Source organism: Oncorhynchus mykiss, chromosome 2 (assembly GCF_057628025.1).
Source record: "Oncorhynchus mykiss isolate SJ-2025 chromosome 2, ASM5762802v1, whole genome shotgun sequence".
NCBI lineage: Eukaryota > Metazoa > Chordata > Actinopteri > Salmoniformes > Salmonidae > Oncorhynchus > Oncorhynchus mykiss.
In genome coordinates, this window is record NC_143023.1 from 391,694 (window position 1) to 415,016 (window position 23,323).

Sequence of the window (23,323 nt, forward strand, 5' to 3'; positions counted from 1 at the left end):
GGCCTACCACCGTTGTGTCGTTGGAAAACTTAATGGTGTTGGAGTCGTCCCTGGCCGTGCGGTCATGGGTGAACAGGGAGTACAGGAGGGGACTAAGTACACACCCCTGAGGGGCCCCAGTGTTAAGGATCAGCGTGTCAGACGTGTTGTTGCCTACCCTTACCACCTGGGGGCGGCCCGTCAGGAAGTCCAGGATCCAGTTGCAGAGGGAGGTGTTTAGTCCCCGGGTCCTTAGCTTAGTGATGAGCTTTGAGGGTATTATGGTGTTGAATGCTGAGCTGCAGTCAATAAACAGCATTGTCACATATAGGTGGTCCTCTTGTCCAGATGGGAAAGGGCAGTGTGGAGTGCAATAGAGATTGCATCATCTGTGGATCTGTTGGGGCGGTATGTTAATTGAAGTGGGTCTAGGGGTGTCTGGGATGATGCTGTTGATGTGAGCCATGACCAGCCTTTCAAAGCACTTCATGGCTACAGACGTGTTATGGGTTCTGTAGTAATTTAGGCAGGTTGCCTTTGTGTTTTGGGGCACAGAGACTACGGTGTTCTGCTTGAAACATGTTGGTATTACAGACTCAATCAGGGACATGTTGAAAATGTCAGTGAAGACACCTGCAGGTTGGTCAGCACATGCCCGGAGCACACGTCCTGGTAATCCATCTGGCCCCAGCAGCCTTGTGAATGTTGACCTGTTTAAAAAGGTCTTACTCACGTCGGGCTACGGAGAGCGTGATCACACAGTCGTCCGGAACAGCTGATGCTCTCATGCATGCCTCAGTGTTGCTTGCCTCGAAGCCGAGCATAGGAAGTGATTTAGCTCGTCTGATTTAGGCTCGTGTCACTGGGCAGCTCGCGGCTGGGCCTCCCTTTGTGGTCCGCAAGCCCTGCCACACAAGACGAGCGTCGGCGCCGGACGATTTGTCCCTGTTCACATGCCTATGAGACAACGGCAAATAAAATATGTAAAAAGTACAACTTTATTAAAATAAATGTAGACAATGTACAGAAACATTCATATAAAAACCATGGAAGTTCAGTTGAGAAGAGAAAACAACATTCTGGTAACGTCGATGGAGGAGCCCAGCATTCAGCAGCCATTTCATCTCTGATTGATTCTCCTCTCTCAGCTCCTCTCCGACCCATAATTAAAAACATATCCAAGCTAAACACATTTTTAAAAAAAGAGGGGACAGGAAGTACAAATAATTGCAAAACAACGAAACATAAAAAATTAATTAAAAAAAAAAAACACATTCACAATCTCCTGACATTGCGTTTGCTCCGAGCGCTCCCGGGAAGAACGTCCATCTTGCTGCGTCTCTTGGCCGACAGGCTGGCGCATTCTCTGGATCCGTGGAAGGCACAAAGGCAGCCGGTACAGAACCGGAATCCACAGTCAACGCTGCTACACACGGCCTCCATCTTCACCGAGTGACACCGAGCAGGGTGCCGGCACCGAGGGCAGGGCTTCAGACATTCGTCGGTGAAGAGGGTTTTGGCCACCTAGGAGGACGGAAAACACAATATAAAACAGATTAGAGCTAGTGTCCTAACAGACCTAACAGAGCTAGTGTCCTTGTCTACAGGGAAGGATCCACAACCTAACAGAGCTAGTGTCCTTGTCTACAGGGAGGGATCCACTACAACAGAGCTAGTGTCCTTGTCTACAGGGAAGGATCCACAACCTAACAGAGCTAGTGTCCTTGTCTACAGGGAAGGATCCACAACCTAACAGAGCTAGTGTCCTTGTCTACAGGGAAGGATCCACTACAACAGACCTAGTGTCCTTGTCTACAGGGAGGGATCCACTACAACAGACCTAGTGTCCTAACAGAGCTAGTGTCCTTGTCTACAGGGAGGGATCCACTACAACAGACCTAGTGTCCTAACAGACCTAACAGAGCCAGTGTCCTTGTCTACAGGGAAGGATCCACAACCTAACAGAGCTAGTGTCCTTGTCTACAGGGAAGGATCCACAACCTAACAGAGCTAGTGTCCTTGTCTACAGGGAAGGATCCACAACCTAACAGAGCTAGTGTCCTTGTCTACAGGGAGGGATCCACTACAACAGAGCTAGTGTCCTTGTCTACAGGGAAGGATCCACAACCTAACAGAGCTAGTGTCCTTGTCTACAGGGAAGGATCCACAACCTAACAGAGCTAGTGTCCTTGTCTACAGGGAAGGATCCACTACAACAGACCTAGTGTCCTTGTCTACAGGGAGGGATCCACTACAACAGACCTAGTGTCCTAACAGAGCTAGTGTCCTTGTCTACAGGGAGGGATCCACTACAACAGACCTAGTGTCCTAACAGACCTAACAGAGCTAGTGTCCTTGTCTACAGGGAAGGATCCACAACCTAACAGAGCTAGTGTCCTTGTCTACAGGGAAGGATCCACAACCTAACAGAGCTAGTGTCCTTGTCTACAGGGAAGGATCCACAACCTAACAGAGCTAGTGTCCTTGTCTACAGGGAGGGATCCACTACAACAGAGCTAGTGTCCTTGTCTACAGGGAAGGATCCACAACCTAACAGAGCTAGTGTCCTTGTCTACAGGGAAGGATCCACAACCTAACAGAGCTAGTGTCCTTGTCTACAGGGAAGGATCCACTACAACAGACCTAGTGTCCTTGTCTACAGGGAGGGATCCACTACAACAGACCTAGTGTCCTAACAGAGCTAGTGTCCTAACAGAGCTAGTGTCCTTGTCTACAGGGAAGGATCCACAACCTAACAGAGCTAGTGTCCTTGTCTACAGGGAAGGATCCACAACCTAACAGAGCTAGTGTCCTTGTCTACAGGGAAGGATCCACTACCTAACAGAGCTAGTGTCCTTGTCTACAGGGAGGGATCCACTACAACAGACCTAGTGTCCTAACAGAGCTAGTGTCCTAACAGAGCTAGTGTCCTTGTCTACAGGGAGGGATCCACTACAACAGAGCTAGTGTCCTTGTCTACAGGGAAGGATCCACTACCTAACAGAGCTAGTGTCCTTGTCTACAGGGAGGGATCCACTACAACAGACCTAGTGTCCTAACAGAGCTAGTGTCCTAACAGAGCTAGTGTCCTTGTCTACAGGGAAGGATCCACAACCTAACAGAGCTAGTGTCCTTGTCTACAGGGAAGGATCCACAACCTAACAGAGCTAGTGTCCTTGTCTACAGGGAAGGATCCACAACCTAACAGAGCTAGTGTCCTTGTCTACAGGGAAGGATCCACACTACAACAGAGCTAGTGTCCTTGTCTACAGGGAGGGATCCACTACAACAGAGCTAGTGTCCTTGTCTACAGGGAAGGATCCACAACCTAACAGAGCTAGTGTCCTTGTCTACAGGGAAGGATCCACAACCTAACAGAGCTAGTGTCCTTGTCTACAGGGAGGGATCCACTACAACAGACCTAGTGTCCTAACAGAGCTAGTGTCCTAACAGAGCGAGTGTCCTTGTCTACAGGGAAGGATCCACAACCTAACAGAGCTAGTGTCCTTGTCTACAGGGAAGGATCCACAACCTAACAGAGCGAGTGTCCTTGTCTACAAGGAAGGATCCACAACCTAACAGAGCTAGTGTCCTTGTCTACAGGGAGGGATCCACAACCTAACAGACCTAGTGTCCTTGTCTACAGGGAAGGATCCACAACCTAACAGAGCTAGTGTCCTTGTCTACATGGAAGGATCCACAACCTAACAGAGCTAGTGTCCTTGTCTACAGGGAGGGATCCACTACAACAGAGCTAGTGTCCTTGTCTACAGGGAGGGATCCACTACAACAGACCAAGTGTCCTTGTCTACAGGGAAGGATCCACTATAACAGAGCTAGTGTCCTTGTCTACAGGGAGGGATCCACTACAACAGAGCTAGTGTCCTTGTCTACAGGGAGGGATCCACTACAACAGACCGAGTGTCCTTGTCTACAGGGAAGGATCCACTATAACAGAGCTAGTGTCCTTGTCTACAGGGAGGGATCCACTACAACAGAGCGAGTGTCCTTGTCTACAGGGAAGGATCCACAACCTAACAGAGCTAGTGTCCTTGTCTACAGGGAAGGATCCACAACCTAACAGAGCTAGTGTCCTTGTCTACAGGGAGGGATCCACTACAACAGAGCTAGTGTCCTTGTCTACAGGGAGGGATCCACTACAACAGAGCTAGTGTCCTTGTCTACAGGGAAGGATCCACAACCTAACAGAGCTAGTGTCCTTGTCTACAGGGAAGGATCCACAACCTAACAGAGCTAGTGTCCTTGTCTACAGGGAGGGATCCACTACAACAGAGCTAGTGTCCTTGTCTACAGGGAGGGATCCACTACAACAGAGCTAGTGTCCTTGTCTACAGGGAAGGATCCACAACCTAACAGAGCTAGTGTCCTTGTCTACAGGGAAGGATCCACAACCTAACAGAGCTAGTGTCCTTGTCTACAGGGAAGGATCCACACTACAACAGAGCTAGTGTCCTTGTCTACAGGGAGGGATCCACTACAACAGAGCTAGTGTCCTTGTCTACAGGGAGGGATCCACTACAACAGAGCTAGTGTCCTTGTCTACAGGGAGGGATCCACTACAACAGAGCTAGTGTCCTTGTCTCCATGGAGGGATCCACTACAACAGAGCTAGTGTCCTTGTCTACATGGAGGGATCCACTACAACAGAGCTAGTGTCCTTGTCTACAGGGAGGGATCCACAACCTAACAGACCTAGTGTCCTTGTCTACAGGGAAGGATCCACAACCTAACAGAGCTAGTGTCCTTGTCTACATGGAAGGATCCACAACCTAACAGAGCTAGTGTCCTTGTCTACAGGGAGGGATCCACTATAACAGAGCTAGTGTCCTTGTCTACAGGGAGGGATCCACTACAACAGAGCGAGTGTCCTTGTCTACAGGGAAGGATCCACAACCTAACAGAGCTAGTGTCCTTGTCTACAGGGAAGGATCCACAACCTAACAGAGCTAGTGTCCTTGTCTCCATGGAGGGATCCACTACAACAGAGCTAGTGTCCTTGTCTACATGGAGGGATCCACTACAACAGAGCTAGTGTCCTTGTCTCCATGGAGGGATCCACTACAACAGAGCTAGTGTCCTTGTCTACAGGGAGGGATCCACTACAACAGAGCTAGTGTCCTTGTCTACAGGGAAGGATCCACAACCTAACAGAGCTAGTGTCCTTGTCTACAGGGAAGGATCCACAACCTAACAGAGCTAGTGTCCTTGTCTACAGGGAAGGATCCACACTACAACAGAGCTAGTGTCCTTGTCTACAGGGAGGGATCCACTACAACAGAGCTAGTGTCCTTGTCTACAGGGAGGGATCCACTACAACAGAGCTAGTGTCCTTGTCTACAGGGAGGGATCCACTACAACAGAGCTAGTGTCCTTGTCTCCATGGAGGGATCCACTACAACAGAGCTAGTGTCCTTGTCTACAGGGAAGGATCCACACTACAACAGAGCTAGTGTCCTTGTCTACAGGGAGGGATCCACTACAACAGAGCTAGTGTCCTTGTCTACAGGGAGGGATCCACTACAACAGACCTAGTGTCCTAACAGAGCTAGTGTCCTAACAGAGCTAGTGTCCTTGTCTACAGGGAAGGATCCACAACCTAACAGAGCTAGTGTCCTTGTCTACAGGGAGGGATCCACTACAACAGACCTAGTGTCCTAACAGAGCTAGTGTCCTAACAGAGCGAGTGTCCTTGTCTACAGGGAAGGATCCACAACCTAACAGAGCTAGTGTCCTTGTCTACAGGGAAGGATCCACAACCTAACAGAGCGAGTGTCCTTGTCTACAAGGAAGGATCCACAACCTAACAGAGCTAGTGTCCTTGTCTACAGGGAGGGATCCACAACCTAACAGACCTAGTGTCCTTGTCTACAGGGAAGGATCCACAACCTAACAGAGCTAGTGTCCTTGTCTACATGGAAGGATCCACAACCTAACAGAGCTAGTGTCCTTGTCTACAGGGAGGGATACACTACAACAGAGCTAGTGTCCTTGTCTACAGGGAGGGATCCACTACAACAGACCGAGTGTCCTTGTCTACAGGGAAGGATCCACTATAACAGAGCTAGTGTCCTTGTCTACAGGGAGGGATCCACTACAACAGAGCGAGTGTCCTTGTCTACAGGGAAGGATCCACAACCTAACAGAGCTAGTGTCCTTGTCTACAGGGAAGGATCCACAACCTAACAGAGCTAGTGTCCTTGTCTACAGGGAGGGATCCACTACAACAGAGCTAGTGTCCTTGTCTACAGGGAGGGATCCACTACAACAGAGCTAGTGTCCTTGTCTACAGGGAAGGATCCACAACCTAACAGAGCTAGTGTCCTTGTCTACAGGGAAGGATCCACAACCTAACAGAGCTAGTGTCCTTGTCTACAGGGAAGGATCCACACTACAACAGAGCTAGTGTCCTTGTCTACAGGGAGGGATCCACTACAACAGAGCTAGTGTCCTTGTCTACAGGGAGGGATCCACTACAACAGAGCTAGTGTCCTTGTCTACAGGGAGGGATCCACTACAACAGAGCTAGTGTCCTTGTCTCCATGGAGGGATCCACTACAACAGAGCTAGTGTCCTTGTCTACAGGGAGGGATCCACTACAACAGAGCTAGTGTCCTTGTCTACAGGGAGGGATCCACAACCTAACAGACCTAGTGTCCTTGTCTACAGGGAAGGATCCACAACCTAACAGAGCTAGTGTCCTTGTCTACATGGAAGGATCCACAACCTAACAGAGCTAGTGTCCTTGTCTACAGGGAGGGATCCACTACAACAGAGCTAGTGTCCTTGTCTACAGGGAGGGATCCACTACAACAGACCGAGTGTCCTTGTCTACAGGGAAGGATCCACTATAACAGAGCTAGTGTCCTTGTCTACAGGGAGGGATCCACTACAACAGAGCTAGTGTCCTTGTCTACAGGGAGGGATCCACTACAACAGACCGAGTGTCCTTGTCTACAGGGAAGGATCCACTATAACAGAGCTAGTGTCCTTGTCTACAGGGAGGGATCCACTACAACAGAGCGAGTGTCCTTGTCTACAGGGAAGGATCCACAACCTAACAGAGCTAGTGTCCTTGTCTACAGGGAAGGATCCACAACCTAACAGAGCTAGTGTCCTTGTCTACAGGGAGGGATCCACTACAACAGAGCTAGTGTCCTTGTCTACAGGGAGGGATCCACTACAACAGAGCTAGTGTCCTTGTCTACAGGGAAGGATCCACAACCTAACAGAGCTAGTGTCCTTGTCTACAGGGAAGGATCCACAACCTAACAGAGCTAGTGTCCTTGTCTACAGGGAAGGATCCACACTACAACAGAGCTAGTGTCCTTGTCTACAGGGAGGGATCCACTACAACAGAGCTAGTGTCCTTGTCTACAGGGAGGGATCCACTACAACAGAGCTAGTGTCCTTGTCTCCATGGAGGGATCCACTACAACAGAGCTAGTGTCCTTGTCTACAGGGAGGGATCCACTACAACAGAGCTAGTGTCCTTGTCTACAGGGAAGGATCCACATTTGGCTGACTTGATAAACGAGGCATCATTAAAATAGCGACGTTAGTTGGATGTGTGTTTCGAATGCTGTTTTAATTCATCGCGGCCATAAACTAATGTCTTATTTTTTATTAAATATACCTGAAACGTAGGGCCACATAACATGACACAGGGGACTCACCTGTATAAACAGGTCCTGTTTGCTGGCGGAGTTGTGCTGGACGGGGGTTGAAGTGCCCGTTCCTGACTGGGGGGTACCACGGATGCTGGTACTGGGGGTCCTGGACTGGGCCTGGACTGACTTCAGGACAGACCGGCTCGGCAGGGTCAACCTGGTCTCTGCATCAGGGACATGGACTGCACTGCCAAGCTGCACACACACACACACACACACACACACACACACAGGGAATGAACAGTGTTGGTGAAAGTAGCCCTGTATTAAATATATATATATATATATAGAACATCTGACTGGAGCTGTATTCATAAAGAGGCTCAGTAGGAGTGGTGATCTAGGATCAGTTTGTCCTTTAGACCCTACTGAATAAGACGACACGGACCTGATCCTAGACCCTACATGGACCTGATCCTAGACCCTACTGGCTAAGACGACATGGACCTGATCCTAGACCCTACATGGACCTGATCCTAGACCCTACTGGCTAAGACGACAGGGACCTGATCCTAGACCCTACTGGCTAAGACGACATGGACCTGATCCTAGACCCTACATGGACCTGATCCTAGACCCTACATGGACCTGATCCTAGACCCTACATGGACCTGATCCTAGACCCTACTGGCTAAGACGACATGGACCTGATCCTAGACCCTACATGGACCTGATCCTAGACCCTACTGGCAACATGGACCTGATCCTAGACCCCACGCGGACCTGATCCTAGACCCCACGCGGACCTGATCCTAGACCCCACGCGGACCTGATCCTAGACCCCACGCGGACCTGATCCTAGACCCTAATAACTAAGACTACATGGACCTGATCCTAGACCCTAATGACGAAGACTACATGGACAGACGGGACCTGATCCTAGATCATAATGAATAAGACTCATGGACCTGATCCTAGATCCTAATGAATAAGACTACATGGACAGACGGGACCTGATCCTAGATCAGCACTCCTACTGAGACACTAATAATAGTGGCCCCAGACTAAAGTGCTTTTCTAGATCAATGCTGAAACACGGTTACAGGAGACAACCTCACCTCCAGAGAGGCCTTGACGTCCATCAGGTAGTGTCTCCTCCTGCGGCTGGACATCTTGTTCTGAACTATGATCTCATCCCAGCTCCGGGACACCTGACCGACCCTGTAGACCAGGAGAACGCAACACACGCGACAATGTCATGACAATGACGTGGTAATAGAATGTTCTAGCAAGCGTTTTGATTACACATATGTGTTTGCACACACACACACACACACACACATTTCAGAAAGTATTCATATAGCCCTGGGCTTATTCCACATGTTTCGTTGTGTTTACAGCCCTGAATTCAAAATGGTCTTGTTTCTCACCCATTTTCACACAATACCCCTCAACAAAATGACAAAGTTATATCAATGATGTTGCTCTTGCTGCGGGCGATTCCCTGATCCACCTCTACGCAGACGACACCATTCTATATACTTCCGGCCCGTCCTTGGACACTGTGCCATCTAACCTCCAAACGAGCTTCAATGCCATACAGCACTCCTTCCGTGGCCTCCAACTGCTCTTAAACGCTAGTAAAAACCAAATGCATGCTTTTCAACCGTTCGCTGCCTGCACCCGCACGCCTGACTAGCATCACCACCCTGGATGGTTCCGACCTAGAATATGTGGACATCTATAAGTACCTAGGTGTCTGGCTTGACTCTAAACTCTCCTTCCAGACTCATATCAAACATCTCCAATCTAAAATCAAATCTAGAGTCGGCTTTCTATTCCACAACAAAGCCTCCTTCACTCACGCCGCCAAACTTACCCTAGTAAAACTGACTATCCTACCGATCCTCGACTTCGATGTCATCTACAAAATAGCTTCCAACACTCTACTCAGCAAACTGGATGCAGTCTATCACAGTGCCATCCGTTTTGTTACCTTATACCACCCACCACTGCGACTTGTATGCTCTAGTCGGCTGGCCCTCGCTACATATTCGTCACTAGACCCACTGGCTCCAGGTCATCTACAAGTCCATGCTAGGTAAAGCTCTGCCTTATCTCAGTTCACTGGTCACGATGCCAACACCCACCCGTAGCACGCGCTCCAGCAGGTGTATCTCACTGATCATCCCTAAAGCCAACACCTCATTTGGCCGCCTTTCCTTCCAGTTCTCTGCTGCCTGTGACTGGAACAAATTGCAAAAATCGCTGAAGTTAGAGACTTTTATCTCCCTCACCAACTTCAAACATCTGCTATCTGAGCAGCTAACCGATCGCTGCAGTTGTACATAGTCTATCGGTAAATAGCCCACCCAATTTACCTACCTCATCCCCATACTGTTTTTATTTATTTACTTTTCTGCTGTTTTGCACACCAGTACCTCTACCTGTACATGACCATCTGATCATTTATCACTCCAGTGTTAATCTGCAAAATTGTAACTATTCGCCTACCTCCTCATGCCTTTTGCACACAATGTGTATATAGACTCCCCTTTTTTTCTACTGTGTTATTGACTTGTTAATTGTTTACTCCATGTGTAACTCTGTGTTGTCTGTGTCACACTGCTGTGCTTTATCTTGGCCAGGTCACAGTTGCAAATGAGAACTTGTTCTCAACTAGTCTACCTGGTTAAATAAAGGTGTTCTCAACTGGCCTACCTGGTTAAATAAAGGTGTTCTCAACTAGCCTACCTGGTTAAATAAAGGTGTTCTCAACTGGCCTACCTGGTTAAATAAAGGTGTTCTCAACTAGCCTACCTGGTTAAATAAAGGTGTTCTCAACTGGCCTACCTGGTTAAATAAAGGTGTTCTCAACTAGCCTACCTGGTTAAATAAAGGTGTTCTCAACTAGCCTACCTGGTTAAATAAAGGTGTTCTCAACTGGCCTACCTGGTTAAATAAAGGTGTTCTCAACTAGCCTACCTGGTTAAATAAAGGTGATCTCAACTAGCCTACCTGGTTAAATAAAGGTGTTCTCAACTAGCCTACCTGGTTAAATAAAGGTGTTCTCAACTGGCCTACCTGGTTAAATAAAGGTGTTCTCAACTGGCCTACCTGGTTAAATAAAGGTGTTCTCAACTAGCCTACCTGGTTAAATAAAGGTGTTCTCAACTGGCCTACCTGGTTAAATAAAGGTGTTCTCAACTAGCCTACCTGGTTAAATAAAGGTGTTCTCAACTAGCCTACCTGGTTAAATAAAGGTCAAAAATAAAATAAAATAAATACAAAAAGTTGAAAACATGTTTTGAATCCGTCCACACATTTTATCAAAATGAAATACAGAAGTCTTATTTAGTTAAGTATTCAGAGCCCTTTGTTACGACACTCCAAAATGGGCTCGGGTGCATCCCGATTTCCTTCGATCATCCGCGAGGCGTCGCTACAACCCGATTGGAGTCCCACCTGTATCCAATTCAACAGTTTGGACATTGATTTTAGAGAGAGAAACACACCCGTCTATATGAGGGTCCCAGAGTTGACAGGTTATATCAGAGTTGACAGGTTATATCTGAACTACCCAGACTCTGTCTAGAGCTGGCCGTCCGACCAAAATTCTCAATAAATTTGCTACAATTTCTATTTAAAAAAAAAAACATGTTTTCACTGTCATTATGGTAAGGGAACAAAAACATTCATTAAATCCATTTTTTTTAAATTCAGGCTGTAAACACAACAAAATGTGGAATAAGTGAAGGGGTATGAGTCTTTTCTGGAGATACTGTATTAAAATCCTCACCTATAGACATCTTCAGAGGACAGCTGATTGAGAATCTTAGCCAGGATGTGTCTGAGATTCTTCCTCTTCAGCTCGGTAAAGATGTCTACCTTCCCCAGGCCCATCTTCCTGCCGATCAGCCCAGCCAGGGGCATGGTGGTCCTGAAGGCCTCCTTCTCAGAGACCCTCAGCAGTTCCTCCAGACTGGTGCGTTCCAGCAACATCCTGGATGTCCTCTGGGACAGGGCCCGGACCATCTGCAGGGCCGGCGTGAAGGACAGGTCCTCTAGCTTAGCGGTGGTTGTTGTTGTTGTTTTCGGCGGCGTCACATCCGGGAAGACGTCACTGTCGTCATCCTCCTTGAAGATGCTGCGCTCCAGATGTTCCTGGGATACGATGTTCTTCTTCTCTCTGCGATGAGTTCTGTGGCCTGCCAGGTTCCTCACGTCCCGGTCCCCCTCAGACTGGGAACCCCCCTCTCGGAGAGTGGAGAGGCGACGCTGGCGCTCCAGTCTGGACCTGATGATCAGAATTTTTGATGATCATAAACGACTTCACAAAAAAAAAATGGAAGCAAGCAACAAACTGAATTACACCAAGTACAACTAAAATTATTAAATATGACAATTATTAGCTACAAAAACACCATAAACATACAACACTAAAACGTTCTACAGCAATGTTTCACAACTCAACTTTCTCAACCCCCTCCCCCCAAACAGCACACATTTGTATATACTGTTGAGGGTAGTCAAGGATTGTCGATGAGAAACACTGTTCTAGGGCGTTCAACGGAAGTCAAAAAGCCATCTGGCCTACCTCCTCTTCATCGTCTCAGCCAGCCTGCTGGGGGTCTCCTTGCACCTGGAGCTACCCGACGACAACAGCAGCAGCTCCTGGAAAGAACCATCATTGTCTACCGTGGAGTCCTGGGATTTATCCAGAGCCAAGGAGCTGAAGCCGCTGTCCTCAGACACAGAGCGGTTGTAGTGTTTACGAGTAGGGGTGGAGGAAGGGGTGTCAAAGTGGTATTTAGGAGCAGGGGTGCTCAGGACACTCAGGCTGTCCGAGAGGTTAGCCGCTACGTCGTTGTTGACCGGAGTCTGGAAGTCGTCTTCGGCCGAGGGCGTTAATCTGCTATAGCGCGGGGTCTCCGGCATCTCCGTGGTAAGGAGGTCTGAGGGACCGACGCTCTCTTCCAGGTCTGCATCTGAGAGCGACGTAGCCCAGGCCTTTCTCTCAAAGAGAGTGACGTTGGCCATGTTGCATTTGCCATCTTCGAGTGTCGAGGTTCTTACGAGAGAGAAGAGGAGGCGCAGTTTCCTGCCGGACAGAAGCACGTCTTCTGGTTTTAAAGTGCTTGAAGCCAAAGCACCCGGCAGGTCAAAGACCTCAGTTGAGCCGTGTTCGGTTCTCCCGTTGGATGACGAGTCAGTCCCTGTCGTGCGCGGCGTTTCTGTATCGTCTGCAGTTTTAGACACGAGGAGACGTCTTCTCAGCAACGGCTCTCTCCTGGATACTTTAGGCGTTTCGCACCAGCCGTTCTTCAACGGCTGCTCCTTCAGGAAGTCTTTCCGTGGACTTCTGACGCCCGCTTGTCGTCTGTTCTTTCTGGGTGACAGAGGTTCGCATTTCCGTGAAACGTTCTCTTTAGGCGTTTCGTGATAACCGTCATCAGAAGATAAACACTTCGAGAGGTCAAAATCCTCTCCGCTCTCAATCTTAGAGCTGTAGCCGCTGTCCAGGTATCCGCTGTCATGACAAGCTCCATATTGCGGGTCTTTGAGGTTGTGGAAATTGACATCTGGTCTGAGACAGTGCTCCATACTCCCTTTCAGATGTAGAAACACAGATATTTCACCGGGTTGACGGGTCTGGTGTTTCAAACTGATCTGTGAGAAGACAATTGGAAAAACTATGCAGTTAGACAAAAAGGGTTACGTCACTTTTGTTGTAAACAAGCTAACTAGCTAACGTTAGCTTTAAGTTAATTCATGTAGCTAGCTAGTTAGCTCAAATTAAACAAACATGTAAACTGTACTTAATTTTGGTAAATACAAATATATCTAGATATAATATATCTATTTTTTTTAATAAAATTAAAAAGTGGTCAATAGTTAACAGGTTATGAGAGTAGTTACTTTTAACCTTCCAAGTGGATAAAACAAACAGCCAGAAGCTAACTAGCAGTCGACGACAGTGACAACAACTCCGTAGTTGCTATGCTGTAGATAAACGGCATTTAAATCCCGTCGTTTTGGGGGTTTTAAACTGTTCCGGCTGGATATCTCCATGGCTCCCAGTCGCCCGCTCAAAACTGCACTGCGACCGCCAAAAAAAACCCTCGACTGAGGCTGGGGACACTGGCTCCTTCTCTCTCCCTAGAGACCCATTAGCCCGCTGGCTAGTTGGCTGACTGACTGGCTGGCTGGTTGGCTGACTAGCTGAAAGGCTAGCTGACTGGTTGGCTAGCCGAAAGGCTGGCTGGCTGGCTGGCTGAAAGGCTGGCTAGCTGACTGCTTGGCTAGCTGACTGGCTGGCTGACTGACTGGCTAGCTGAAAGGCTGGCTGGCTGACTGGCTGGCTGACTGGCTAGCTGAAAGGCTGGCTGGCTGACTGGCTAGCTGAAAGGCTGGCTGGCTGACTGGCTAGCTGAAAGGCTGGCTGGCTGACTGGCTGGCTGACTGGCTAGCTGAAAGGCTGGCTGGCTGACTGGCTAGCTGAAAGGCTGGCTGGCTGACTGGCTGGCTGAAAGGCTGGCTGGCGTCAAAAACAAAAATGTTAAAAAGCAGTAGCAATTTCAGAATGTGATTGCAATGTAGAGTCCATTGTTTGTTGTATTATTACTAGTTAGCTTTGCTTGTTAAACAATTGGATTACTAGCTTAAAGTTAATATACTAAATGTTAGCAACTCACCTTGAAATACATACTAAAATGTAATGCATATATATACAAGCCTGAGACAGACGTTAACGTTACGTAGAAAACTAGTTAACGTTACTTACCTAGTTATTGTTTCAGAAAGAAAGTTAATCCGTTTCGAAGTGTTGTTTACTAAACTTCTAGCCAAAAGGCAAAATGTCGGACATTGCAAAGAGCTATATCGTGTTGTACCAGTACACAGACGACAGTCTCCTCGTCCTCCTAATGAACTGTGTGTGTTTAGGACTGAGATGTTTTCAAATCTGGTGCAAGTCTCACTCCACATCTCGCTCCACTTCTCGCGATGCTATGTTTTCCCAAACACACGCACTGTAGTCTGGGAGGTAATTCTCCTTCTTTCATTCAACTACCGGACAGTGTAGATTGCTGTGCGTTTAGCGAAACTCTCCGGTTGATGTCAACACAAGATTGTAATCACTCATTCTTGCATGTGATACCCTCGTTTAGGTTGGCTAGTAACATCTAAACTGAAGACATGGTGGCCACTAAGAAAACTGTGAGTTTGAGATTGGAAAAATCGTTCATTTATTATAGAAATGTTTGCGCACATCCTTAAACTTAATCGGTGATGGGTAAATGTTAATTTATCCCAGTGTTGAGTGACCAAGCAGGGTCCGCTTTCGGGTTAGCGAAGGAACTTTAGGCTTACGAGTGTCTACGATGCGTCTTTCCTAGGTCGCTAGATGTAACATGCGTTTCCCGAAACACCACGACAACGTTCGGTAGGTGCGTCGTTGCGGCATGTGTAATAAAGGCAGCGTTCATTCTCGGGTAAGCGTTCTCCGTTCAAATACATTGGACCTAATAGTCAAATGAAACCCCATTGAAATGAACATTACATTGACTTAGATATCAGGGACATATGTAGGCCTGTGTAGCATATACCGTATTCACTTTAATGCAGTCATCGCGGTTCTCATTTTAAGCTAATATTTTCTCACCTTGCTTGTAACAATTCTAAAGACTTTGGCAACTGTGTATTTGTAGGCAACTTCGTTGTGAAGTTATCCGCGGTCACACAGAGACAGATCCACATCTGGATTCTGTGTTTAGCGAGATCTTCTGTGTATAAAGTGACGCAGTAGGGGGAAAAAACGCAGGCAACGACGCACTTAGCTTTTTCTACGAGTGGTCTGCGGCAGTCGATAAATAACTCGCGTTTAAGTACAACTTTAGTAGTGCTGGTTTTAGGGAAACGGCTCGGAGGTTTTTAACATTGCTCATACGAAGGTTCTAACGATGAAGTTAGTCGTAAGATGCTTTTGTGAAACCGGGCCCTCGCCTGGTCTATATTGACATGCCATGATGCATGTGTAACCGATGTGAAATGGCTAGCTAGTTAGCGGTGGTGCGCGCTAATAGCGTTTCAATCAGTGACGTCACTCGCTTTGAGACCTTGAAGTAGTTGTTCCCCTTGAGCTACAAGGGCCGCCAGTGACTGTGGTTGATGTGTGCAGAGGGTCCCTGGTTGGGGTGAGGAGAGGGACGGAAGCTAGACTGTTACACATGGACTGCCTTGTGTTCTGTCATTAAAAAAAAAACAAAGTTAACCTTTTTTATTTAACTAAGTAAATTAAGAACAAATTCTTATTTACAATGATGGCCTACCCTGGACGAAGTTGGGACAATTGTGTGTCGCCCTATGGGACTCCCAATCACAGCAGGTTGTGATACAGCCTGGAATTGAACCAGGGTCTGTAGTGACTCCTCTAGCACTGAGATGCAGTGTCTCAGACCGCTGAACCAGGGTCTGTAGTGACGCCTCTAGCACTGAGATGCAGTGTCTCAGACCGCTGAACCAGGGTCTGTAGTGACGCCTCTAACACTGAGATGCAGTGTCTCAGACCGCTGAACCAGGGTCTGTAGTGACGCCTCTAGCACTGAGATGCAGTGTCTCAGACCGCTGAGCCAGGGTCTGTAGTGACACTGAGATGCAGTGCCTCAGACCGCTGAACCAGGGTCTGTAGTGACACTGAGATGCAGTGCCTCAGACCGCTGAACCAGGGTCTGTAGTGACACTGAGATGCAGTGTCTTAGACCGCTGCGCCACTCGGGAGCCTATTTATGCAGTCGTGGGCTAAAAGCAGCCCGACTGTCAGAAGGCCAACTTTCCGACAGTTGGTCTCTAAATCAGTTTCTCTCCCCAGAAAAAGTCCCTGGAGTCCATCAACTCTCGTCTTCAGCTGGTGATGAAGAGTGGTAAATACGTACTGGGCTACAAACAGACTCAGAGGATGATCCGTCAGGGCAAAGCCAAGCTGGTCATCCTGGCCAACAACACACCTGCCCTCAGGTAACTACACTGATCCAAAAATATAAACGCAACATGTGAAGTGTTAGTCAATTAGTTTTTTTAAAAACCCTGTTGTGAGCATTTTTGCCTTCGCTAAAAATAATCTATTCACCGGACAGATGTGGCATATCAAGAAGCTGATTAAACAACAACATTGGGGCGGCAGGGTAGCCTAGTGGTTAGAGTGTAGAGGCGGCAGGGTAGCCTAGTGGTTAGAGTGTAGAGGCGCCAGGGTAGCCTAGTGGTTAGAGTGTAGAGGCGCCAGGGTAGCCTAGTGGTTAGAGTGTAGAGGCGCCAGGGTAGCCTAGTGGTTAGAGTGTAGAGGCGCCAGGGTAGCCTAGTGGTTAGAGTGTAGAGGCGCCAGGGTAGCCTAGTGCTCGTCGTCCTCACCTCACCAGGGTCTTGACCTGAATGCAGTTTGGCGTCGTAACCCGACTTCAGTGGGTAAATGGTCACCTTCAGTGGCCAATGACGCGCTGAAGAAGTGCTCTCTAGACGGATGAATCCCCGGTTCCAACTGTACCCGGTGCGTTTGGCGTTGTTGTGTGGTCAAGCGGTTTGCTGACGTCAACGTTGTGAACAGAGTGCCCCGTGGTGGAGGTGGGGTTATAGCATGGGGCAGGCATGACGTTGTGAACAGAGTGTCATCGTGGTGGAGGTGGGGTTATAGCATGGGGCAGGCATAAGCTACGGACAACAAACACGATGGCGATTTGAATACACAGGGATGTAGATGATGAGATCCCGAGGCCCCATTGTTTCAGCACGACGATGAATGGGCCCCATGTCGCAAGAAATCTGTACACAGTTCCCGGAAGGCTGGTAATGTCCCGTTCTGTCATGGCCTGCATACGCTCCTCCACTCTGGATCGACATGTGTTCCAATTAGAGTGGGACAAAATTCCACAGGCCACAATCAACAGCCTGATTAACTCTTATGTGAAGGAGATGTGTCACACTGCATGAGGTAAATGGTTTGTCACATCAGATACGGACTGGTTTTCTGATCCACGCCCTTACCTTATTTTGGATAAGGTGTCTGTGACCAACAGATTCATATCTCTGTGTTCACAGTTGTGTGAAATCTATAGATTAGGGCCTGATGAATTTATTTAAATTGACTGATTTATTTTAATCAGGTGTGCTACTACTTGGCTGGAGCAGAAGCCTCTTTCCCTCAGGGAAGATTACGCAGTCCTGCTCAGAACTGATATTGAACTAAAGTGAACCCACCCTAAAAGTGACTGGGCTCAGCACTGATATTGAACTAAAGTGAACCCACCCTAAAAGTGACTGGGCTCAGCACTGATATTGAACTAAAGTGAACCCACCCTAAAAGTGACTGGGCTCAGCACTGATATTGAACTAAAGTGAACCCACCCTAAAAGTGACTGGGCTCAGCACTGATATTGAACTAAAGTGAACCCACCCTAAAAGTGACTGGGCTCAGCACTGATATTGAACTAAAGTGAACCCACCCTAAAAGTGACTGGGCTCAGCACTGATATTGAACTAAAGTGAACCCACCCTAAAAGTGACTGGGCTCAGCACTGATATTGAACTAAAGTGAACCCACCCTAAAAGTGATTTGAACTCTTCTCCCGGTAGGAAATCAGAGATCGAGTACTATGCGATGCTGGCTAAGACTGGGGTCCACCACTACAGTGGGAACAACATAGAGCTTGGCACGGCCTGTGGAAAGTACTTCAGAGTCTGTACCCTGGCCATCATTGACCCTGGTGAGTGTGTGTGTGTGTAAACTGTTATTCTCTCACTACTGGTTTCTAGAATGTAACTTGTCATTATTTTCTAATCATCCACAGGGGACTCAGACATCATCAGGAGTATGCCTGATCAGCCACAGGGGGAGAAGTAGTCTAGTAGTCTAGTCACTTCCGTTTCTCTGTAGATGTATTTTGGTATAAATAAATCGACTTCAAGATGACCCAGTTGTTTTTGTCATATGTTTAGTCATTGACATGTAATTGTAGTACAATGGAAGAAATTGTGGAAGAGACTAAGAAATGTGGGCACTCGTGTTTTTTTTTTTTTCTACATCAAGCTTGCATTGTAATGAAGAGGGTCACCCCCTGGCGTTGGGTCACCCCCTGGCGTTGGGTCACCCCCCCCCCCCCCCCCCCCCCCCCCCCTGGTGTTGGGTCACCCCCCCCTGGTGTTGGGTCACCCCCCTGGTGTTGGGTCACCCCCTGGTGTTGGGTCACCCCCCCCGGCGTTGGGTCACCCCCCCGGCGTTGGGTCACCCCCCTGGTGTTGGGTCACCCAATGGTGTTCAGTCACCCCGGTGTTAATGGACTGTAGTAGAGCCACAAAGGCCAAAAGGCACAATACCATCTTCACATGTCACAACTAGTGTATCGGACTCTCCTGTAATAAACATTACCACTTTTAGATGGGGACCATATAATTGGTCCCAACAGTCGACAACAATTCCTTCACTGAAATAATAGATTGTTAGTGGTCACTCACAACACAGCAATATAAATCTGTCATTGGGTACTGTCAAACTCCCAGAGCACAGTTCAGGGATGTATTCATTCTGCCTAATGGGTTCAAAACATTTCCCAACTAAAACTATAGTATAAGTAGGATTCATTTGCTTCTGTTTTTAAGATACCCTTTTTTTTAACAACATAATTGTCAGAATGAATACACTAGTTCAGTGTGTTCTGGTTGAGTTCAGACCCTCTACAGCCCATCCTAATGTTCCAGTTCAGTCTCGGTGTGGGTTGGTTCACGACTTCCACTCCAGACGTTCTAGGTTTCTCCAGAACATTAGCACGAGACTACAATGTAATCGCAAGACTAGTCAATTCACTTGTGTTTGGCCTTAGTGGCCAGAGCCTGTAGGTTAGCCGGTCCTCCCCACACTGTCCCGAACACGTCCCTCTCAGTCCCCAGGGCCACCTCCAGGGGGAGCTCTCTCCCAGACACCACCACGCTCTTTATGGCTCTGATGACCGGGGCTGGACCCGCGGTGTAGCATCCCAACCACTGCTCTGCCTCCAGGAGGGCATTGGCTCCAGACCCAGCCAGGGAACCTTCCAGGACCCCGTCCGCAAGCCCAATCTGAAGCCCCATCTCTGGGTCTATTTTCAAAGCGCCACCCAGCATCTTCAGGGCGTTCTGGCCGCCTACGATGCGTACCAATCTAGCTGCACCGCCCCAGCCAGGGACCAGACCCATGTGTTTATGGACAAACTGGATCACACCGCCCGGCGCCATCAACCTAGCAGGGAGAGACCGGGAAGTTGGTTTTTTACAGATTGGAAACTTGGTGGATTTGTTTTTTTTATATTTCTAGAAAAGGCCTTTTTATGTGAACTCTTCTTTTCTCCACTATCTGGATGTAGGCCTAAAGGTTAATAAACACAATGGTGATATCTATGGACAATGAGTCACGTTACTGTACCTAAAGTCACAGGCAGTAGTGAGTTCAGCTCCTCCCCCCAGTGCGTTCCCTTCCACCAGAGCTACAGACAACAGAGGTAGCCTTCAACAGAGAACACGTGGGTTAGTGTGGCACAGAGCATCTGGTGTGACACGCCGATCTAGAACCTTCTACCACAGAGGGTAGTGTGTAACTACCTCAGTAGTCTGGTCAGGGCATTCTGCATGAACGTACACATCTTCATCCCATCCTGAAAGACAAGACGCTTCGTTTTAGACCAGGAGGTCCAACTCATTCCATGGAGGGCCTGGTAGTGTCTGCTGGTTTTGGGGGGGGGTTTCTCTTTCAATTAAGACCTAGACAACCAGGTGAGGGGACTTCCTGACTAATTAGTGACCTTAATTCATCAACCAAGGAAGGAAAGAAGGACACTCGGCCCTCCGTGGAATGAGTTTGACACGTGGTTTAGGAAGTCAGATTGGATGGAAGTAGGAGTGCCCCAAGTGAATAAAAACTGTTCACTGAGCTTTCTACTGGTCTTTCAGAGAGAGAACCTCAGAGAGACTGACCTGAGGGTTAGATATATCTCTGACAACATTGAGGACTGACCTGAGGGTTGGATATATCTCTGACAGCATTGAGGACTGACCTGAGGGTTGGATATATCTCTGACAACATTGAGGACTGACCTGAGGGTTGGATATATCTCTGACAACATTGAGGACTGACCTGAGGGTTGGATATATCTCTGACAACATTGAGGACTGACCTGAGGGTTGGATATATCTCTGACAACATTGAGGACTGACCTGAGGGTTGGATATATCTCTGACAACATTGAGGACTGACCTGAGGGTTGGATATATCTCTGACAACATTGAGGACTGACCTGAGGGTTGGATATATCTCTGACAACATTGAGGACTGACCTGAGGGTTGGATATATCTTGACAACATTGAGGACTGACCTGAGGGTTGGATATAGCCCTGACTGCGTTGAGATCTGACCCAGAGCAGAATGTCCCAGCAGCCCCCTGGATGATGAGACCTTTGCCCTCCGTCCACTCCTCTAGTTGGGACACCCTCTCCTCCAGCTCCACCATCATGGAACCTGGAGAAAACAGGGTAGTGTTCAGTAGGGATAAAACGTTTTGAACCTGAGTGAAACACGGAGGTACAACATGAACATGTTCAATATGAGGTGGAGGATTGACGAGAGAAGAACTGCTTCTCTTCTAGTTTTCATGTGATGAAAATTCTAGATAGTCTGCATAATCAAATAACATTCAGCTCAGACACCCATACATACCCCACCAGACATGCCATCAGGGGTCTCTTCAGACATTCATACATACCCCACAAGACATGCCACCAGGGGTCTCTTCAGACACCTGTACATACCCCACAAGACATGCCACCAGGGGTCTCTTCACAGTCCCCAAGTCCAAACTGAATGCATGGCAACGCACAGTATTACACAGAGCCATGATCGCATGGAACTCCCATCTCCCAATTTCTCAAGTGAACAGCAAAATTACCTTTTAAAAAAAACAGATTAAACAATATCTCATGGAACGACGGAGACTGTGAGGGGACACAAACAAACACACATTGTTTTGTTGTATTGTTAAATGGTTTATAATTGTAAGTCCTTGTCCATCAGTGTATCAGTGTTCTGTTGTCTTGTTTTGTGTTGTTTTTGTGGACCTCCCAGGATGAGCAGCTGCTGCTTCTGCAAAAGCTAATGGAGATCCAAATAAACACTTGTTTTTTTTTTTTGGTCATCTGTTGCTAAACGTTTTGCTACAGTGTGCCCTACTCAACACAACCCAGTTCATTGAGCACCAGCCCCCTTTGTTCCACTGTCATTCTCAGGAGAAACAAAGACTCGGAAATATAAACTGAAATATATTTTTCACTCCGTTTGGTGAAGAGAAAACCAAAGAGAACCGGAGTGATATTTAGTCTGAATTGCAGGTCAGCAAAGAGCAACACTCGGATCAATTAATACAATATAACATTAGGCAGTGCTTCCATACCAGAGAAAGCGTTCATGCGAGCAGGGTTGTTGACGGTCAGTACCGCGATGCCCGACTCCTGTTTGACAAGGTCTATAGATCCCCCAGGGAAAGCTTGGAGTTTCTCTCTGATCTCCTTCTCCTGGAACCCCTTGGCAGCGGTGTAAACTGATCCAATCCCCCTGAGGAGGTTCTGCCCCCAGGCACCAAGCCGACTGCCCCCGAGGAGGTGCTGCCCCCAGGCACCAAGCCGACTGCCCCTGAGGAGGTGCTGCCTGGCTGCAGACAGAACCATGCTGCTACCAGGGAAAGGTAGGAGAGAAGTATGGAGGGATAGAAACAGACAGGAGAGGGACTGAGGAAGAGGAGGAGAGAGAGAAACAAAAAGGAGAGGAAGAGCAAGGGAGGGAAACAGAGAGGAATCAGCACTGTTATTGAACTGTAAAACAGTTGGCCAGAGTTGGTTGCTAGGTCGTATGTGTGCAGCTACCAGTCCATAATAGTCCTCTGTCTGTGCTAACTGAGGCAGATAGACAGTAGCTCAGGTCCAAGGGCATGCGTCCGGTCCCAACTAAGAGATCTACGCATGCGCATCTGGCCCGTGCAGAGGCACCTTATTGTTGTTGCCTTCGAGCGATGGGCAAGAGCTAGCTGACTAACCATGTCCTTCAGTTATATCCTCTTTATAAAAATGTGGATTTCTAACAGCGTAGACTTTAACATCCCCAAAAGTACTGTGGAGAAAACGTCCCTAACAACCTGATAATTAGGTGACATAACATAAGAAGCGACATCTTAAAATATTTCACAAACCTGTGCTGTTTGATAGCTCAATGTTGTGGTGTTACATTGAAACCTCGCCCCCCGGAAACATGAACCAGTGAACAAGGAACTTGGCCAGCTGCACTTCGCTGGAACCGACACACGAGGGCAAGCGAACACTCCCATCATTCAGAATGATTGATTCTATGTAGTTTTACCAAAGAGAATTGTGGTATACACTCATTTTTCGGTTCACCGTACCGTCTAGTAATTATATATGTCGTTCAAAAATGATTCAAACATGCCGTGCTATCAGTTCACCTCCTTTTTTTTCTCAACTTTTATTTTTATTTAACCTTTATTTAATTAGGCAAGTCAGTTAAGAACAACATTTTAATTACAATGACAGCCTACCAACAGCCAAAAGGCCTTCTGCGGGGACAGGGGCTGAAAAAAATTAAATAAATAAAAAATACATTTAAAAAAAAATGGAAATGATATCCTGATATCCC

At 47.8% G+C, this 23,323-nt stretch overlaps 3 protein-coding genes across 4 annotated transcripts; 1 reads left to right on the forward strand and 2 right to left on the reverse strand.

The window, feature by feature from the left end:
- Positions 1-959: 959 nt before the first annotated feature.
- Positions 960-14,663, reverse strand: LOC110510284 (F-box only protein 43). Its single transcript, XM_036937994.2, has 6 exons — positions 14,392-14,663; positions 12,205-13,277; positions 11,407-11,904; positions 8,726-8,828; positions 7,674-7,862; positions 960-1,503 (listed from the first exon to the last, which is right to left on the reverse strand). Exons 2-6 carry the CDS (start codon positions 13,209-13,211, stop codon positions 1,255-1,257), a joined length of 2,046 nt encoding a protein of 681 aa, XP_036793889.2. The 5' UTR covers positions 13,212-13,277; positions 14,392-14,663; the 3' UTR covers positions 960-1,254.
- LOC149984735 (large ribosomal subunit protein eL30-like) lies at positions 14,663-18,567 on the forward strand. 2 transcript variants are annotated; one of them, XM_090215737.1, is made up of 4 exons: positions 14,663-14,825; positions 16,477-16,622; positions 18,231-18,361; positions 18,446-18,567. In XM_090215737.1, exons 1-4 carry the CDS (start codon positions 14,805-14,807, stop codon positions 18,496-18,498), a joined length of 351 nt encoding a protein of 116 aa, XP_090071863.1. In that variant the 5' UTR covers positions 14,663-14,804; the 3' UTR covers positions 18,499-18,567. The 2 variants fall into 2 exon arrangements, with proteins under 2 accessions (XP_090071863.1, XP_090071858.1); XM_090215732.1 differs by lacking the exon at positions 14,663-14,825 and adding an exon at positions 14,957-15,100.
- Positions 18,568-18,572: 5 nt separating this feature from the next.
- LOC149984736 (ethylmalonyl-CoA decarboxylase-like) lies at positions 18,573-22,936 on the reverse strand. The gene is made up of 6 exons (XM_090215729.1): positions 22,863-22,936; positions 22,071-22,404; positions 21,000-21,142; positions 20,229-20,281; positions 20,053-20,133; positions 18,573-19,869 (listed from the first exon to the last, which is right to left on the reverse strand). The coding sequence occupies exons 2-6, from the start codon at positions 22,342-22,344 to the stop codon at positions 19,455-19,457; spliced, it is 966 nt and encodes a 321-aa protein (XP_090071855.1). The 5' UTR covers positions 22,345-22,404; positions 22,863-22,936; the 3' UTR covers positions 18,573-19,454.
- Between the last annotated feature and the right edge of the window lie 387 nt (positions 22,937-23,323).

Coding starts and splice junctions, on each gene's coding strand:
- LOC149984735 (XM_090215732.1), top strand. CDS start 15,071: ATGTGTAATAAAGGCAGCGTTCATTCTCGG. Junction 15,101..16,476: donor AAGGCAGCGTTCATTCTCGG/GTAAGCGTTCTC, acceptor TTCTCTCCCCAG/AAAAAGTCCCTGGAGTCCAT. Junction 18,362..18,445: donor CCTGGCCATCATTGACCCTG/GTGAGTGTGTGT, acceptor AATCATCCACAG/GGGACTCAGACATCATCAGG.
- LOC149984736 (XM_090215729.1), bottom strand. CDS start 22,344: ATGGTTCTGTCTGCAGCCAGGCAGCACCTCCTCAGGGGCAGTCGGCTT. Junction 21,143..22,070: donor TCGCATGAACGCTTTCTCTG/GTATGGAAGCAC, acceptor TGTTTTCTCCAG/GTTCCATGATGGTGGAGCTG. Junction 19,870..20,052: donor ACTACTGCCTGTGACTTTAG/GTACAGTAACGT, acceptor TCTCCCTGCTAG/GTTGATGGCGCCGGGCGGTG.
- LOC110510284 (XM_036937994.2), bottom strand. CDS start 13,211: ATGGAGCACTGTCTCAGACCAGATGTCAATTTCCACAACCTCAAAGAC. Junction 11,905..12,204: donor GCTGAGACGATGAAGAGGAG/GTAGGCCAGATG, acceptor TCTGATCATCAG/GTCCAGACTGGAGCGCCAGC. Junction 7,863..8,725: donor ACGTCAAGGCCTCTCTGGAG/GTGAGGTTGTCT, acceptor GTGTGTGTGCAG/CTTGGCAGTGCAGTCCATGT.